The 20,513-nt window shown below is 44.7% G+C and overlaps 1 protein-coding gene across 1 annotated transcript; it reads right to left on the bottom strand.

The window, feature by feature from the left end:
* Positions 1–4,419: 4,419 nt before the first annotated feature.
* Positions 4,420–7,516, bottom strand: LOC125545046 (serine carboxypeptidase-like 18). Its single transcript, XM_048708893.1, has 11 exons — positions 7,241–7,516; positions 6,999–7,138; positions 6,832–6,908; positions 6,504–6,729; positions 6,316–6,353; positions 6,120–6,221; positions 5,939–6,022; positions 5,712–5,873; positions 5,090–5,400; positions 4,953–4,998; positions 4,420–4,880 (listed from the first exon to the last, which is right to left on the bottom strand). The coding sequence occupies exons 1-11, from the start codon at positions 7,381–7,383 to the stop codon at positions 4,797–4,799; spliced, it is 1,413 nt and encodes a 470-aa protein (XP_048564850.1). The 5' UTR covers positions 7,384–7,516; the 3' UTR covers positions 4,420–4,796.
* Positions 7,517–20,513: the final 12,997 nt, after the last annotated feature.

The raw sequence follows: 20,513 nt of genomic DNA, 5'->3' as shown, positions 1-20,513 counted from the left end.
TCCTGTTATGCACTTCTATAGTTTAGACAGAGAACTATCTAACAAATGTGCACAATGGTTTCAACAAAATAAATGTGCACAATTAGCTTTGTTGTTAGAGAAAGAGAGGTGTAAAATTTGAGGAAGAGTGCACAGTAAACCATTACTGATGCATTCCTTTCAGCTTCTATACTCAATTGTGTTGGAATATGGTTCTGAAGTACTCCCTCCGTAAACTAATATATTTTAGTGATCTAAACGCTCTTATATTAGTTTACAGAGGGAGTAGTTGTCAAAATCAGTATGTTCCTGTTTTGTCATAACATTGTGCAGTTTATCTTATTATTTACCTGTGATCTTGTTGTTTTTAATTTGGTATATTCTTGTAGCAAGTTGCAACCATTAGAATTCATCCTTGTTATGTTTTTTATCACCGTGCTAGGAAGCAAAGCTTGTTGAAATGAATGCACGCTCTCTTGTACTGTGCTAGTAAAATATGCCATGTTTCCAGTTTGTTGCTTGATTGAATTGAATCAATTTTAAGTTTAGAATATGCTATTTCAAGGATTGCTTTGATCTGTCGAAACTTCTGAAGAAATATCAATTTGATGTCTCACCTTAGGTTGCAGAAATTTACCTGGTTACATGGTATTCAAAACTTTATAATTTTGCAAGATCTGTATGTTTTTTTTTGAAACGAGGCAAAATATTTGCCATTTTCATTGATTAAGAAGAAGAGAATTGCCCGGTTAATTGACGGAAAACCAGGCTAAAACAGATACAACCCAACCCACATGACATGGGCACCACCGACCATCCTGGCCACCGACATGGGACACAACCCCGACGGCACATGCCATCAAATGGCCACACGCGCAAGCAACCGACAGCTCCGACTTTGACGGCGAGCCTCACAAGGAAGATATGCAGGACTTGCGCTGACCGTGCCCTCCACAAACCGGAAGAGCACCTCGGACACGCCGAGAAGAACCGACTACCGAAGTCCAAGCCGCGACCCAAGCTCCTCTCGACGCCATCATCGTTGCCAACTAGAAACCAGCGCCCCGCCTCAGCAAACCACGCGGCGAAGATGCCACCATCCACGGCGAAGATGCCGCAATCCACTAGTCTCTCGGTCGTAGCCGGCTCCGAGACGATGCCCCCAAGGAGGAGAAAGACGCGAAGACGCCTCCATCGCCCGATCCAGCGGATCTGAGGTTTCCCTCCGGAGCCAAAGCCGTGGGGAGGAGCACCTCCACGGTGACGCTTCCAAGAAAGATCACGACACCTGCGGGCGCCGCCGTCGCCGGCTCCGATGAAGACCGGAGCAAGAATTTCTCCCGGTGAGCACCACCCCCACCGACCGCCGCCCACCAATCACCACCCCTGCTGAGGCTGACCTCACCCTAGCCACGGGATCCCATGATCCACCGCGCCCAGGCACGCACCACCCCCTGGCCGTAGCCGCCGTCCACCACCGCAACACCATAGTGACCACCACCACCGCAGCAACCATTGCATCGCAAGGAGCAGCAGCAAGATCAGAACCACCAAGGCATCGCAAGGAGCAGCAGCAAGATCAGAACCACCAAGGCCAGATCCAGATCGGAGTAGCTCCAACGAAGCAGCATGGTAGACGAGCAGGCCCTGCACCGCAGCACACCTCGAGCTCTGGAGATGCCACGCTCGTCGCGCCCCACCAGCCACTGCGCCCGCCGCGCGCAGTCACCGCCGCGCCTGGCCAAGGATCTGCGCCCCGCGCTCACATCCAGAGCCGAGAGCCGGCCCAACCACGCGCGCCGTCCACTCCCAGGTCACGGCCGGAGCTCGGACCGAGGCCGCCGCCCCGGCGCCCCAACCTCTGGCCGCAGCCGACGCCAAGCCGAACGCCGGCCGCCCGTCCGCGCCAGCCGCCGCCCGCGAGGTCCTAGATCGGGACCGCCCAAGCGCGAATGACCGCGACCGCGCCCGCGGCCGTGCGCCCACCGCCACGACCAAACGCCTCGCCGTGCGCCGAAGACCACCTCCGCCGCGCGCCAGGACGCCGCCCCGAGGCCGAGCGCCGGACAGCTGCCTATCGCCCGCGAGATCCCCTTCTCCCGAGCGACAGCAGCCAGAGAGCGCGCCCCGCCGCCGCCGGCTCCGCACAGGCTTTGCCTGCTGGAGGCCACCGGCGACGGCGAGGAAGAGAGAGTCGGGGAGAGGGGGAGGCTGCGGGGGACGGGGGGCCGCCGCCCGTGTCGCCCCGGGGAAGGAGCGGCGCGGGGGCCGGGATGCGCTAGTTTTTCTCCCAAGATCTGTATGTGTCATTAGAGCCCTGTCATTTTCATTACACCTAGTCTGAATGGGATGACAATGAACAAATCCTAAGGCAAAAAGCCGCTATCTAGGGATGAGTGAAGATGTTTTTATGTAAGAGGGCACCAGGAAGTTGTAACTACGCTTAATTGGAACCGGGCTTTTCATGAAACCAACAATAACGGTTTATTTTGGTTCCCTCATTCTTCATGTTTGATTCACTTTGTTAAGATAACTGAACTTACCGACCATATGAGAACCTTAAAATCATATCCATAAAGTTGTGTAGATTGGAGAGTGGTTTGCAAGATTAATTCTCCATCATGATAGTGGTAGGAGTGTCATGCATGACCAGTGTGCTTACCTTTTTTTTTCTTCTATCTATGGATCAGCACAAGATAGTGAGGCACATATCAGTGGTGAATTTTCTCCAAATAGAAAGAAAAAAAACATGGGCCTGAGAACTTGGGAGCCATTTTGGTAGTAGGACCAACATATATACCATGTTTGTGGAGTATGGAACTATGGATTGTGTTGATGCCCAGTCAGAATGCACTTTGACATGTGAGTGTCGACCTACTATGATACCATCTCTTTAGCCTGTAGTAGTATTATGATCAATGCACTTCCTCCGTGTCACACAACTTCTCCGTTTGAATAAGCAGCGAAGCGATTATCTGCTCGCTTAGCCTGATGCTGATGGCTGGTGATGCTTGATCACTTCTTTATATACTTATTCGATCTTCCGTTTATACTCGGTCACTCATCTGCTGCGTGCCGTCGTATTTCCGTCTTTGTTGGTCATACGGTATTACAATTCGTCCTCTTAACTTGTTTAGCGTGCATTGTCCTGTCTGTCTGTAATATGATTTTGCCGGCCGGATTTGCTTGTCTTTCTGGAAGGACTGCTTCACAGAGCGGTTCTGACCAATTTGGACCTTGTCAGCTGTTCGCGTCCGTAGCGATAGATTAACACTCAACCGCTCGATCGGCGCCGGTGTCTCGCTGCGCAGGCCTGCATCACTGATAATGGGTTGAACTGTTCCAGTTTTTGTTTTTGTTTTAAATAGAATCTGCTTTGAAGTTCGACTGACGTAAGACTCGAACGGTAATGGCTTCTTCCATTCATTCGAAGTACATGAATAGGAAATACGTAGGATTGCGATGTCATGCCCATGAAAATCCTAGAAGATTTTCTTAATGAATGTTGGAATGCTACCATTTCGAAAAGAAAAAATCCTACTCCCTTTGTAAACTAAACATTCTTATATTAGTTTAGTTTACGGGGGGAGTACAAGATTTGGTTTGTGTGATTGCATCATAGGAAATCAAAGGGATTTTTTTTTGGAGTTGATGCTTAATGTCCTACTGATTGTAGCACAAATGAATCGTTCGCAAATTTTAACTCAATCCTACAAATCAAATCAAATTGTTGAATAGGAGAAGTTCCCAGGGATTCTAATCCTCTAAAAAATTATATTAAAAGTCTTTTGAGGGACACTAATATCTCCAATGAACGGAGTGCACACCTGCTTTGGGCTGATGGATGGACAAGAATAAAGGCTTCTTTGATTTGTAGGATTCCGAAAAGTAGGGATAGAAACACAGGAACATAACAGGATTGTATGTCCAAAACTTCATAGGATTTTATGCGCAAAACATGAGATTGTGGAAACATAGGAATTTTGTATAATTGGGTGTTCGATCCATACGAAATGGTGAACATAGGAATTTCATCTATGCTCTTACACTCGGTTCAAATTCAAGTCCAACAGTAACCTACTTTGTATAAATGTTCTGGAAAGTTACTCCTATTTGTACCTTTTATTTCCTGGAACCGTGCTATAAAGGAGCAATTTGAAAAGACCATGTAGCTCCAGCTCAGGACCTCAAGTCAAGCACTTAGTAAATTGACAGACAAAATGCTCTTTCATCTGAATAAGAAAGCCGTGGGGCCTCGTTAACGCGACCTAAAGTCGCGTGTGTCAATTTAAATATGGCGTGCAAGGAGGCGGCACTGAAATTGGAAAAGCAATGGCCATAACCATATGCCAATTTAATTGAAATTGGAAAAGCAACAGCCATAGCCATGTGTTAATTTAATGTGAGATCACTGTATCTTTAGTTCTGAACAGTAGCGTATGTAAACATGACGACAATTTGTATAGCAATAGCATCAGTGTGATCCCTCTGAACCTTGCATTTGTAAAATCTTTGTCTGCTGCACCAAAATGCAGATTTATTGTATCTTCCTAGAATTTTCCTTGTCGCATATATCTATACCATACTTAACAAGATATTTGTAGTATCCGTATTTTCTTTCTAAAATATATTAAGTGTTTTTCTCCAATATAGACGGACGCGGCATCAGACGCCTATATGTTCTAGTACGATCTACACTGCCAGGCAGTATAGTTCATATGTAGGCGAAACCATTGATTAGTGGAGTGGAGAGGTACCCAATACTTGAAATCGTGAGGCTTGCCCCCTTCTCTACTTGGTTGTTGCTGTTAGGAGTACTAGAGTGGTTCGCCGAGTATCCATCGGCTGAACATGGCGAAGCACCTCTCGGGCTCGTACTCCGGCGCGGTGTGCCCGCCACCCTGCAGCAACCGAATCGAACTTGATCAGAACCAGTTTGTGTATCCAGGCAAAAAAAAGAACGCAAGTGTTACCTTAATGGTTGTGAATGTCATGTTGTTGGAGTAAGTTAAGGTGAACCTGCAAGAAATACATGCATCAACAACAATAAGCAGAATACAGTCAGCGTGAAGTAAGAAGTAGTAGTAGCGAGGCAACGATGGTGTGGTACCCAGCAGACTGGCCATGGAGATGCCACGCCCTCCAATGGTGTGCCACGGGGAAGCCAAGTGACCTGATCCACGCCTGTGTCCCCAGGTGCGGCACCAATGCGTCATGGTCGCCGCTGTATACAAGCGCACGGTAGCCACCATTGGCCGTGACGTTCCGGTGGTACTCAATGCTGCTCCTGAGGTCGATTGTGTAGGGCAGATCGCCGTTGTGGCACCTCACCCACTCCTCCACGCTCCCCTCCTTGATCCCAAGAGCATTTCGGGTCACCTCCGCGTTTGCCCAGAAATACGATAGGTAGTACCCATAAGTCTGCCACAATATTGGTATACATAGCACTAATAAGTTACTTTTATTCTCGGGTATGTACTTGTAAGTTGTCAAAGTGATGGAAAAATACGGTAGGTAGTACCCATAAGTCCACACAATATTGGCTATAAGTTGCATTTTTCTTGGCTAAGTACTACTCCCTCCGTCCCAAAATATAAGAACGTTTTTGGCACTAGCATACTGTCAAAAACGTTCTTATATTATGGGACAGAGGGAGTAATAAATTGTTAAAAGCGATGGAAACTATCTAACTCGCATTGTACTACATGAGGAATGGAGACATTACTACTTACAACACATCCAAATGGAGGGCGAGGTGGCGGATTTCCAACTAGGATCCTCCTACCAGCGCCACCCGAGTACTCGGTCCCACTATCAGCTTCTGGCCGGGCTGGAGTGGACGCAAAAACGCAGGTGTCCAGCAAAATCTGGGCCTGCTGAACTTCGGACAAAAGCTGCAAAAGTTGCATTGCGAACGGTCAAGTCAATTCTAGCATAAGATGTTTCTTTTTCTTCTTACATGATTGAAATCATCCAGAGCTTGGGCGCACAAATCATTTGTCGGGAACATGTAGTCCTGTCCTTGGCAATGGCCCAATATGGTCTACATATATTATCAGCAAAGAAAATATTAATGGCCACTTTGATTGCGATAAAATGGAGTATATACATGGCTGATATTAGGCTCGAGTCTAGTTTACCTCATACAATTGATCTGATATTATACCAACTCCGTGAGCATATGGCACTTTAGAGCTTATATCGATGCTTTCACCAGTCGATGGGTTGCCTACTAGATATCCCTGAAATCAACAAACATACATATATGATAATGATTTATGATACTTACTGTTATCGCTAAAACAACTAAGTAGTAATGATTATGTCATTTGGTACCTTAAGATTAATGCGGGGACTATTTCCTGCTTCAATACCTGAAGAGGGAAGCTAGTGAGCATGAATTCATATGCAGTTCAGAACTTCAGATAGAGCTTATAGTGAATTGAAACAGTTGATGATACTAGTTTGCACACAGGTTGACGCAGATGGACTTGCCAAACAGGGCGTAGGGTATATATATGTACCTTGTGAAATGATGTGTGCGATATATGGCACAAGTTTTCCGGCATAGGAATCTCCACCGATATAGAAAGGATTTTTCAGGTATTTGGGGTGGTCGCTGAACCACTTGATGAGGAAGTCATGGAGCTGCAATGAGGAGGACACATCCCCGACCTCGTACCCCTTGGGTTGCTTGGCAAAGGAAAATCCAGCACCGACCGGCGAATCGACGAACAGGATGTGTGCCACCTGCACATTCCCTTGGTGCTGTCAGGGTGCAAGCAGCATGCGTACAGATACATTACAGGCAGCGAGCTGCTTCAGATGGAAGAAGAAGCTGGCTAGGAAGACCTTTGTCCATGAGTTTGGGTTGATGTGCAGGCGTGGTAAGCTGCCATTGTAGGGCTCCAGGACGAACCTGACGGGACCTGCACTATACATGAATGATGTGATCATGCTGCAGACGGAGAGACGACCCAGCAGTCAGCAATTCTAGTTGATTGAATGAAAAGAGAGACCGATCTCGTAGGCGAGGCCGCTGAAGGCGGAGCAGCGGTCGCCGCCGGTGAGCCAGAGAAGGAAAGGTACCCCCTCGCCGCCGGCCTCCGACTCGACGAAGTAGTAGAAGAGCTCCGTGCCCTGGTCCACCTCCACGTACCTTGCGATTCAATTCATTCATGGACATGTCGACTTAAGAATCCAACGGAGGAAGTAGACTTGGCTCATGGAGATTGAGATGGGGATGAGGGTACACACACACCCAGTGTGGAGGCGGAAGGGGAGGCGGCCGTCGAAGCCGGGGAGGCTGGTCACCAGCTTGGAATCGATCGCACGCGGGGCGACGGCGATGAAGATGAACGACAGCAAGTAGCAGCAGCTGAGCAGCCGCGTCGTCGGGATCATCTCAGTACTCGTACTCGGACTAGCGGCGGCAACGGCGGCAGAGCAGAGCAGAGCGGATCAACTGCTGGCATAGTTTTGGCCGGAACTGTCTAGAGAGGTGTTGGAGATTTTCTGCCGGTCTCAACTGCTCTACCACACGTGTCATGCCTCTTATCCAGACGTGTCACGGCAGGACGACTGGCAACATCCGCCGCTTGGAAACGAATCTGATCACCGAAACTCATCACGTTAGCTCGGTGAATTCCAATCAGTGACACGCCTCCGCTAGTAATAGTGGGAGTAACTTAGTGAGAGTAACTTTTTTTTTACAATAAAAATTTGCGATCTACTCCATCCGTTCCTAAATATTTATCATTCTAGGAATTTCAACAAGTGACTATATATGGAGCAAAATAAGTGAATCTACGCTCTAAAATATATCTATATACATCCGTATGTGGTAATCCATTTGAAATCTCTAAAAAGACGAATATTTAGAAACAGAGGGAGTATTCATCAACTGTCAAGGTAGTACAAAGAACACTAAAAGTGAAAATTAGATCCAGATCCATAGACCACATAGCGACGACTACAATCACTGGAGCAAGCCGAAGGCGCGTCGCCATCATCGTCCCTCCATCATAGGAGCCGGACAAACCTTGTTGTAGTAAACAGTCGGGAAGTCATCTGCTAAGGCCCAAGAGGATCAACGCACCAGAACAACAGCCGCCGCCGACGAAGAGAAACGTAGACCGAAAGGATTTGACCTGAAGAGATACGAACACGTATGAACGAAGACCAGATCCAAGTGGATCCACCAAAGACAAACGCCGACCGAATCCCGCGAGATCCGTCGGGAACAAATCTCCACACGCCCTCTGATGATGCTAGACGCACCACCAGAACGGGCCTTAGGCGGAAGAACCTTATTTCAACTTCAGAGAGCCTCCGTCGTCTCGTTTTTTTAAATAGAACACAAACTCTAAACGAACACAAAAGAGCACCTAAAAATAATGTAGGAGTCCTCTCACCAAAAAAGGCCATTCCTACTAAAGTCACCGGGGAGATGAATGATGAGATCAATGATGGTTATGTTTCCTAACCATAGACATGAGTTGTCATTTGATTAACAAGATCACATCATTAGAGAATGATGTGATTGACTTGACCCATCCGTTAGCTTAGCACGATGATCGTTTAGTTTGTTGCTATTGCTTTCTTCATAACTTATACATGTTCCTCTGACTATGAGATCATGCAACTCCCGAATACCGGAGGAACACTTTGTGCTACCAAACATCACAACGTAACTGGGTGATTATAAATGTGCTCTACAGGTGTCTCCGATAGTGTTTGTTGAGTTGGCATAGATCGAGATTAGGATTTGTCACTCTGATTGTCGGAGAGGTATCTCTGGGCCCTCTCGGTAATGTACATCACTATAAGCCTTGCAAGCAATGTAGCTAATGAGTTAGTTACAGGATGTAGCATTATGGAACGAGTAAAGAGACTTGCCGGTAACGAGATTGAACTAGGTATTGAGATACCGACGATCAAATCTCGGGCAAGTAACATACCGATGACAAAGGGAACGACGTATACCGCTATGCAGTTTCACCGATAAAGATCTTCGTAGAATATGTAGGAACCAATATGAGCATCCAGGTTCCGCTATTGGTTATTGACCGGAGACGTGTCTCGGTCATGTCTACATAGTTCTCGAACCCGTAGGGTCCGCACGCTTAACGTTCGGTGACGATCGTATTATGAGTTTATGTGTTTTGATGTACCAAAGGTAGTTCGGAGTCTCGGATATGATCACAGACATGACGAGGAGTCTCGAAATAGTCGAGACATAAAGATCGATATATTGGATGACTATATTTGGACATCGGAATGGTTCCGGGTGAGATCGGGCATTTACCGATATACCGGGAGGTTACCGGAACCCCCCGGGAGGTATATGAGCCTTATTGGGCCATAGTGGGAGAGAGGAGAAGGGAGCAAAGGAGGGGGCGTGCCCCCCAAGCCCAATCCGAATTGGGAGGGGGGCCGCCCCCCTTTCCTTCCTCCTTCCCCCCTTCCTTCTCTCCTAATCCAACTAGGGAAGGGGGGGAATCCTACTCCCGGTGGGACTAGGACTCCCCTTGGGGGGCGCCTAGGAAGCCGACCCCCTCCCCCCTCCACTCCTTTATATACGGGGGAGGGGGGCACCCCATAGACACACAAGTTGATCATTGATCTTTTAGCCGTGTGCAGTGCCCCCCTCCACCATAATCCACCTCGGTCATATAGTAGCGGTGCTTAGGCGAAGCCCTGTTCCGGTAGCATCATCATCACCGTCATCACGCCGTCGTGCTGATGAAGCTCTTCCCCGACATTCTACTGGATCGTGAGTTCGTGGGACGTCACCGAGCCGAACGTGTGCAGATCGCGGAGGTGTCGTACCTTCGGTGCTAGGATCGGTCGATCGTGAAGACGTACGACTACATCAACCGCGTTGTCATAACGCTTCCGCTTACGGTCTATGAGGGTACGTAGACAATACTCTACCCTCTCGTTGTTATGCATCACCATGATCTTGCGTGTGCGTAGGATTTTTTTAAATTGCTACGTTCCCCAACAGTAATCCTGTTCTGGAAGTCATGTTACTAGACCATAATGAACCCACGAACTATGAGGAAGCGATGATGAGCCCAGATTCCGTGAAATAGCTTGAGGCCATGAAATCTGAGATGGGATCCATGTATGAGAACAAAGTGTGGACTTCGGTTGACTTGCCCGATGATCGGCAAGCCATAGAGAATAAATGGATCTTCAAGAAGAAGACTGACGCTGACGGTAATGTTACTGTCTACAAAGCTCGACTTGTTGCGAAAGGTTTTCGACAAGTTCAAGGAGTTGACTACGATGAGACCTTATCACCCATAGCGATGCTTAAGTCTGTCCGAATCATGTTAGCAATTGCCGCATTTTATGATTATGAAATTTGGCAAATTGATGTCAAAACTACATTCCTTAATGGATATCTTAAAGAAGAGTTGTATATGATGCAATCAGAAGGTTTTATCGATCCTAAAGGTGCTAACAAAGTGTGCAAGCTCCAGCGATCCATTTATGGACTGGTGCAAGCCTCTCAGAGTTGGAATATACGTTTTGCTAGTGTCATCAAAGCATATGGTTTTATACAGGCTTTTGGAGAAGCCTGTATTTACAAGAAAGTGAGTGGGAGCTCTGTAGCATTTCTAATATTATATGTGGATGGCATATTGTTGATTGAAAATAATACAGAATTTTTGGATAGCATAAAAGGATACTTGAAAAATAATTTTTCAACAAAAGACCTCAGTGAAGCTACTTATATATTGGGCATCAAGATCTATAGAGATAGATCAAGACGCTTAATTGGACTTTCACAAAGCACATACCTTGATAAAGTTTTGAAAAGGTTCAAAATGGATCAGTCAAAGAAAGGGTTCTTGCCTGTGTTACAAGGTGTGAAATTGAGTCAGACTCAATGCCCGACCACTTCAGAAGATAGAGAAAAAAATGAAAGTCATTTCCTATGCCTCAGCCACAGGTTCTATCATGTATGCAATGTTGTGTACCAGACCTGATGTGTGCCTGATACGTCTCCGTCGTATCTATAATTTTTGATTGTTCCATGCCAATATTCTACAACTTTCATATACTTTTGGCAACTTTTTATACTATTTTTGGGACTAACATATTGATCCAGTGCCCAGTGCCAGTTCCTGTTTGTTGCATGTTTTTTGTTTCGCAGTAAATCCATATCAAACGGATTCCAAACGGGATAAAAACCAACGGAGATTTTTCTGGAATATATGTGATTTTTAGGAAGAAAAATCCACGTGAGACGATGCCCGAGGGGGCCACGAGGCAGGGGGCGCGCCCCAGGGGGCAGGCGCGCCCCTGACCCTCATGGCCACCCCGTAAGGCGGTTGATGCCCTTCTTTCGCCGCAAGAAAGCTAATATCCGGATAGAGATCGTGTTAAAATTTCAGCCCAATCGGAGTTACGGATCTCCGGGAATATAAGAAACGGTGAAAGGGTAGAATCTGAGAACGCAAAAACAGAGAGAGACAGAGAGACATATCCAATCTCGGAGGGGAAACCCTTCTTCCATCTAGGGAGGAGGTCAAGGAAGAAGAAGAAGAAGGGCCCCCCTCTCCCCTTCTCTTCCGGTGGCGCCGGGACGCTGTCGTGGCCATCATCATCACCGCAATCTTCACCAACAACTTCACCGCCATCATCACCAACTCTTCCCCCCTCTATGCAGCGGTGTAACCTCTCTCTTACCCGTTGTAATCTCTACTTAAACATGGTGCTCAACACTATATATTATTTCCCAATGATGTATGGTTATCCTATGATGTTTGAGTAGATCCGTTTTGTCCTATGGGCTATTTGATGATCGCGATTGGTTTGAGTTGCATGTTTTATTATTGGTGTTGTCCTATGGTTCTCTCCGTGTCGTGCAAGCGTGAGGGATCCCCGCTGTAGGGTGTTGCAATACGTTCATAATTCACTTATAGTGGGTTGCGTGAGTGACTGAAACACAAACCCGAGTAAGGGGGTTGTTGCGTATGGGATAAAGAGGACTTGATGCTTTAATGCTATGGTTGGGTTTTACCTTAATGATCTTTAGTAGTTGCGGATGCTTGCTAGAGTTTCAATCATAAGTGCATATGATCCAAGTAGAGAAAGTATATTAGCTTATGCCTCTCCCTCAAATAAAATTACAATAATGATTACCGGTCTAGTTATCGATTGCCTAGGGACAAATAACTTTCTCGTAACAAAAAGCTCTTTACTAAAACTAACTTAGTTGTGTCTTTATCTAAACAGCCCCTACTTTTAATTTACGTAATCTTTATTATCTTGCAAACCTATCCAACAACACCTACAAAGTACGTCTAGTTTCATACTTGTTCTTGGTAAAGCGAACGTCAAGCATGCGTAGAGTTGTATCGGTGGTCGATAGAACTTGAGGGAATATTTGTTCTGCCTTTAGCCCTCATTGGGTTCGACACTCTTACTTATCGAAAATTGTTGCGATCCCCTATACTTGTGGGTTATCAAAACCTTTTTCTGGCGCCGTTGCCGGGGAGCAATAGTGTGGGGTGAATATTCTCGTGTGTGCTTGTTTGCTTTATCACTAAGTAATTTTTATTTCTGTTCTTAGTTGTTCTTTATCTTTAGTTATGGATATGGAACACGAAATATCAAAAAAATTAGGTGTACTTGCTGCTCATGGAGATGGGGAACCTCCTAAAACCCTCGATGCTCGTTATGTGACAGATATTATGTACTACTTGTATAATCCAGAGAAAACCCCATTCAATTTGGTAATGGGAGACACGTTGGATCAACGTGAATACTTTAGGGATTATCACTTGACTCAAAAAGGGAAACTATTATGGGATCAAATTTATATGTTATATTGGTATGCTAGGCAACTATGCTTGAGATATGATTATACTTGTTGCTCTAGGATGAAGTCTCCACACCTTCCCTTTTCATGCAAATTTAATGATAATGAAACATTGGATTCTTATGCTAGAGGTATATATGACTACTATGATGTGGAACAAATAGAAGAATTTGTTGCTTTTATGGGTGCTTATGAAATTGAATCTATGTTCAAAGAATATGAAAATCTTTATGATGCTGTTTACAGAACTGAAAATTTAGCTATCCTTAAATATTGTTATGAGAATTATGAATACAATTCCGACATTGATGCGTTTATTGAGAAAGTCTCCGCTGTCCCAGAAGAGATTAATATTTTGCAGGAATCTATGGAAGAAGAAATTGATGAAACTGTGAGCTCATTGGATGAAAAAGATGAGGAGGAGAGCGAAGAACAAAAGGAGGAAGAGCAGATTGATTACCCGTGCCCACCTTCTAATGAGAGTAACTCTTCAACTCATACATTGTTTAATTTCCCTTCATACTTACCGAAGGATGAATGCTATGATAATTGCTATGATCCCATTGATTCTTTTGAAATATCCCTTTTTGATGATGCTTGCTATGCTTGTGGCCAAGATGCCAATATGAATTATGCTTATGGAGATGAACTTGCTATAGTTCCTTATGTTAAACATGAAATTGTTGCTATTGCACCCACACAAGATAGTCCTATTATCTTTTTGAATTCTCCAAATTACACTATATCGGAGAAGTCTGTGCTTATTAAGGATTATATTGATGGGTTGCCTTTTACTACTACACATGATGATTTTGATGAGTATAATATGCATGTGCTTGCTGCTCCTACTTGCAATTATTATGAGAGAGGAACTATATCTCCACCTCTCTATGTTTCCAATATGATAAAATTGCAAGAAACTGCTTATACTATGCATTGGCCTTTACTAGGTGTGCATGAATTGTTCTTTTATGACATGCCGATGCATAGGAAGAGAGTTAGACTTCGTCATTGCTTGATATATGTTACTTTGTGCTCACTACTAAATGCTAAATCATTGTTAATTAAAATTGGCTTTGATATACCTTGGGATCCGGGTGGATTCACTACTTGAGCACTATATGCCTAGCTTAATGGCTTTAAAGAAAGCGCTGCCAGGGAGACAACCCGGAAGTTTTAGAGAGTCATTTATTTCTATTGAGTGCTTTTATATAGTTTAAAAACAACAACAAATAAAGAGGGGAACCCAAAACTTTTCAAAAAGAAAAGCGAAAGTGAGAAAGACAAGCATTGTTGAAGTGGGAGCTAGCCTTGAACTTTGTTCATGCTCACGGAAACTTTGTGACCCTTGATTACAGAAACTTTTCAACAAAAATAATTATCCCCTTGTACAATTCCATTGTATTATAAATGCCAAGGTTTGCCTTTAGGATGTTTACTTTGCTTGTTGGTTTGTACGGTGCAGGACAGAAACTTTGGCTGTAGTGCGCGATCTTACATTTTTTACTGGAATGTCAAATGGTTCTGATTCTTTTTGCACTGTCTTTATATACAAATTGTTTATTTTTCCTAATTTTGGCAGAATTTTTCAAGTATCAGAAGTATGGTGAATGTTCAGATTATTACAGACTGATCTGTTTTAGACAGATTTTGTTTTTGATGCATAGTTTGATTGTTCTGATGAAACTATCGATTTATATCAGTGGATTAAGCCATGAAAAAGTTATATTACAGTAGCTACAATGCCAAAACAAAATATGAATTGGTTTGCAACAGTACTTAGAGTAGTGATTTGCTTTATTATACTAACGGATCTTACCGAGTTTTCTGTTGAAGTTTTGTGTGGATGAAGTGTTCGAAGATCGAGGAGGTATCGATATGAGAATAAGGAAGAGAGGCAAGAGCTCAAGCTTGGGGATGCCCGAGGCACCCCAAGTAAATATTCAAGGAGACTCAAGCGTCTAAGCTTGGGGATGCCCTGGAAGGCATCCCATCTTTCTTAAACAAGTATCGATATGTTTTCGGATTCGTTTCGTTCATGCGATATGTGCAATCTTGGAGCGTCTTTTGCATTTAGTTTTCATTTTTATTTTATGCACCATGCTGGTATGAGTTAGTCCTAGGTTGATTTATAGAATTCTCTTTGCACTTCACTTAAATCTTTTGAGTATGGCTTTATAGAATGCTTAATCTTGGAGCGTCTTTTGCATTTAGCTTTCATTTTTCTTTTATGCACCATGCTGGTATGAGATAGTCCTTGGTTGATTTATAGAATTCTCTTTGCACTTAACTTAAATCTTTTGAGTATGGCTTTATAGAATGCTTCATGTGCTTCTCTTATATCATTTGAAGTTTGGATTGCCTGTTTCTCTTTACATAGAAAACCGCCATTTGTAGAATGCTCTTTTGCTTCACTTATATTTGTTAGAGCATGGGCATATCTTTTGTAGAAAGAATTAAACTCTCTTGATTCACTTATATCTATTTAGAGAGATGACAGGAATTGGTCATTCACATGGTTAGTCATAAAATCCTACATAAAACTTGTAGATCACTGAATATGATATGTTTGATTCCTTGCAATAGTTTTGTGATATAAAAATGGTGATATTAGAGTCATGCTAGTGGGTAGTTGTGGATTGTAGAAATACTTGTGTTGAAGTTTGTGATTCCCGTAGCATGCACGTATGGTGAACCGTTATGTCGTGAAGTCGGAGCATGATTTATTTATTGATTGTCTTCCTTATGAGTGGCGGTCGAGGACGAGCGATGGTCTTTTCCTACCAATCTATCCCCCTAGGAGCATGCGCGTAGTACTTTGTTTCGATAGCTAATAGACTTTTGCAATAAGTATGTGAGTTCTTTATGACTAATGTTGAGTCCATGGATTATACACACTCTCACCCTTCCACCATTGCTAGCCTCTCTAGTACCGCGCAACTTTCGCCGGTACCTTAAACCCACCATATACCTTCCTCAAAATAGCCATCATACCTACCTATCATGGCATTTCCATAGCCATTCCGAGATATTGCCATGCAACTTCCATCATCATCATATACATGACTTGACCATTCATTGTCATATTGCTTTGCATGATCGTAAGATAGCTAGCATGATGTTTTCATGGCTTGTCCGTTTTTTGATGTCATTGCTACGCTAGATCATTGCACATCCCAGTACACCGCCGGAGGCATTCATAGAGAGTCATATCTTTGTTCTAGTATCGAGTTGTAATATTGAGTTGTAAGTAAATAAAAGTGTGATGATCATCATTATTAGAGCATTGCCCTAGTGAGGGAAGGATGATGGAGACTATGATTCCCCCACAAGTCGGGATGAGACTCCGGACTTTAAAAATAAATAAAAGAGGCTAAAGAAGCCCCCAAAAAAAGAGGCCAAAGAAACCCACCAAAAAAACAAAAAAAAGAGAGAAGGGGAAATGTTACTATCCTTTTACCACACCTGTGCTTCACAGTAGCACCATGTTCTTCATATAGAGAGACTCTTGAGTTATCACTTTCATATACTAGTGGGAATTTTCATTATAGAACTTGGCTTGTATATTTCGATGATGGGCTTCCTCAAACGCCCGAGGTCTTCATGAGCAAGCAAGTTGGATGTACACCCACTTAGTTTTCAGTCTGAGCTTTCATACACTTATAGCTCTTAGTGCATCCGTTGCATGGCAATCCCTACTCACTCACATTGATATCTATTGATGGGCATCTCCATAGCCCGTTGATACGCCTAGTTGATGTGAGACTATCTTCTCCTTTTTTGTCTTCTCCACAACCACCATTCTATTCCACCTATAGTGCTATGTCCATGGCTCATGCTCATGTATTGCGTGAAAGTTGAAAAGGTTTGAGAACATCAAAAGTATGAAACAATTGCTTGGCTTGTCATCAGGGTTGTGCATGATGTGAATATTTTGTGTGGTGAAGATGGAGCATAGCCAGACTATATGATTTTGTAGGGATAACTTTCTTTGGCTATGATATTTTGAAAAGACATGATTGCTTTATTAGTAGCCTTGAAGTATTATTGTTTTTATGTCAAATGATAGACTATTGATTTGAATCACTCGTGTCTTAATATTCGTGCCATGATTAGATACATGATCAAGATTATGCTAGGTAGCATTCCACATCAAAAATTATCTTTTTTATCATTTACCTACTCGAGGACGAGTAGGAATTAAGCTTGGGGATGCTGATACGTCTCCGTCGTATCTATAATTTTGATTGTTCCATGCCAATATTCTACAACTTTCATATACTTTTGGAAACTTTTTATACTATATTTGGGACTAACATATTGATCCAGTGCCCAGTGCCAGTTCCTGTTTGTTGCGTGCTTTTTGTTTCGCAGTAAATCCATATCAAACGGAGTCCAAACAGGATAAAAACTGACGGAGATTTTTTTGGAATATATGTGATTTTTGGGAAGAAAAATCCACGCGAGACGATGCCCGAGGGGGGCACGAGGCAGGGGGGCGCGCCCCAGGGGGGCAGGCGCTCCCCTGAACCTCATGGCCACCCCGTAAGGCGGTTGATGCCCTTCTTTCGCCGCAAGAAAGCTAATATCCAGATAGAGATCGTGTTAAAATTTCAGCCCAATCGGAGTTACGGATCTCCGGGAATATAAGAAACGGTGAAAGGGTAGAATCTGAGAACGCAAAAACAGAGAGAGACAGAGAGACATATCCAATCTCGGAGGGGCTCTTGCCCCTCCCACACCATGGAGGCCAAGCACCAGAGGGTAAACCCTTCTCCCATCTAGGGAGGAGGTCAAGGAAGAAGAAGAAGAAGGGCCCCCCCTCGCCCCTTCTCTTCCGGTGGCGCCGGGACGCTGTCGTGGCCATCATCATCACCGCAATCTTCACCAACAACTTCACCGCCATCATCACCAACTCTCCCCCCTCTATGAAGCGGTGTAACCTCTCTCTTACCCGCTGTAATCTCTACTTAAACATGGTGCTCAACGCTATATATTATTTCCCAATGATTTATGGTTATCCTATGATGTTTGAGTAGATCCGTTTTGTCCTATGGGCTATTTGATGATCGCGATTGGTTTGAGTTGCATGTTTTATTATTGGTGCTGTCCTATGGTGCTCTCCGTGTCGCGCAAGCGTGAGGGATCCCCGCTGTAGGGTGTTGCAATACGTTCATGATTCGCTTATAGTGGGTTGCGTGAGTGACTGAAACACAAACCCGAGTAAGGGGGTTGTTGCGTATGGGATAAAGAGGACTTGATGCTTTAATGCTATGGTTGGGTTTTATCTTAATGATCTTTAGTAGTTGTGGATGCTTGCTAGAGTTCCAATCATAAGTGCATATGATCCAAGTAGAGAAAGTATGTTAGCTTATGCCTCTCCCTCAAATAAAATTGCAATAATGATTACCGGTCTAGTTATCGATTGCCTAGGGACAAATAACTTTCTTGTAACAAAAAGCTCTTTACTGAAACTAACTTAGTTGTGTCTTTGTCTAAACAACCCCTACTTTTTATTTACGTAATCTTTATTATCTTGCAAACCTATCCAACAACACCTACAAAGTACTTCTAGTTTCATACTTGTTCTAGGTAAAGCGAACGTCAAGCATGCGTAGAGTTGTATCGGTGGTCGATAGAACTTGAGGGAATATTTGTTCTGCCTTTAGCTCCTTGTTGGGTTCAACACTCTTACTTATCGAAAATTGTTGTGATCCCTTATACTTGTGGGTTATCAGTGCCTTGCGATAAGTTTAGCAGGGAGGTATCAAAATAATCCAGGAGTGGATCACTGGACAGAGGTCAAGAACATCCTGAAATACCTGAAAAAGACGAAGGATATGTTTCTCGTTTATGGAGGTGACAAAGGGCTTGTCGTAAATGGTTACGTCGATGCAAGCTTTTGTTGGAGATATGCCCTAGAGACAATCATGTATGATGATATTTCCTATGTGTTTATGAATAAAGATAGTCCTTGGACATTATAATGATGTGTATCACCAAGTACGTGACTTGTTTGTGGGACTATGCATTGTATGATGACTGTCCTAAAAGGCCCCTAGTCGAAAGGGCTGTGTGGAGGCGCAACCAACTAGACTAGCATATGACACGGTCGATGGCTTGGTCTCACTAGGCATGGAGCATTGGATGCTAACCGGATAATATGGACTTGGAAGGATCTGGTCGAATTCGAGGTAGTTGGATCCGAGTCGAGATAAGGTCCGAGTCGGACAGACCCAACTATGAGACGCAGCGATATGTCATCTGTGAGTCTCGAGTACAACATATGTTCTATGTCCTAAGACCTGAGCTGACGCATGTACTCGGGATGGTGACAGACTTGCTTTGGGCTAACCAAACGCTACTCCGTAACTGGGTAGTTACAAAGGTAGGTTTCGGGTTTGTCTAGAACCATGCTGCGAGACGTGGTCGAGCAAGATGGGATTTTCCCCTCCGATCAGGAGAGATATACTCTGGGCCCCTCGTGTGATCCGACCAGGATAAGCATGGCCATGCGACAAGGATTATGAGATAATCCGGTTTGTGGTCGGCATCACTGGAACGAGAAAGAGGTCGGGCAAGCACAAGGATGACACACTCGCCTCGAGCCCAACAACATATATTGTGTTGCAAAAGGAATGGAAGTATGATGTACAGGTTCGCCTAACCAGCTTCATAGTCTATTTTGTGTTCGGCATGCCTTGCTAGATGTAACGCCCCGAGACCGATGTGCCAGGTGTCTTCCTGTTATTCGCTGTTGTTGCCATGTCATTTGCTTGCGTGTTGCATCTTGCCATGTCATCATATGCATTGCATCATCATGTTTTCAAAACCTGCATTCGTCCGGGTTCCCCCAGTTCCTTCTGTTGTCCGTTCTGAGCCCAACCACACTTGCACGTGCCCGCGGCATGTCCGAAATGTTATTTTATAAGTGGCCGGAAAAATGTTCTCAGAATGGGATGAAAGTTGGCGTGTGGTCTTATTGTAGTGTAGATAGGCCGCCTGCCAAGTTTCATCGCATTCGGAGTCCGTTTGATGCCCCAACGGATAACTATAGCGGCAATAGTAGCCGGTCTATCATCGGACGTTTTCGGTCTCCGGAAACAGTCGCAGGGCCTTTCTCTCTTCTCTTTTCTCAGCCTGAGGCCTTCTTCACAGTCCACTACCACCGTCAGGCCCAACCTAGGCTCTCTCGTCAGTCCGCGGACCTCCTCGCGCGCGCGTCCGAAAAGCTGTCCCGGACCCGACCTGGACTGTCGCCACCGTTGTGTCCGGATCATCCCCAAACATCTACAAAACGTCTCCGTTTTGTTAATTGGACTTCCTAGTCTATTTTTCTCGACCGCTCGATTTATTTGGAGGGACGGATTAGCCCCTACCCAATCCCTATCTGCGATATATAAAGCAGATAAAACCCTAGACCACTAGGTTGTCCCGTCCATTCCATCCATCCCGCTGCCACCTCCTAGTTCCATCGGGATCTCACCCAGTTGACCTCCTCTTTTTCACCAACCGGCCAACCACCTTCTTCATCAGATCCAATCCAGCAACCTCCCTAGAATTGCGCCGCCGGCCAACCACAGCTCCCGATCTCCTCACGCCCGAGGCCCCAGCCAGCTGCGCCCCGCTGTCTCTCTGCACCTCGTCTTCAACTAGCCCGACCACCCGATCCGCGCCGCTCTGCCGACTCGTCTCC

This window comes from Triticum urartu, chromosome 3, assembly GCF_003073215.2.
Source record: "Triticum urartu cultivar G1812 chromosome 3, Tu2.1, whole genome shotgun sequence".
Classification (NCBI taxonomy): domain Eukaryota; kingdom Viridiplantae; phylum Streptophyta; class Magnoliopsida; order Poales; family Poaceae; genus Triticum; species Triticum urartu.
This window is presented reverse-complemented; position numbering and strand designations above follow the sequence as displayed.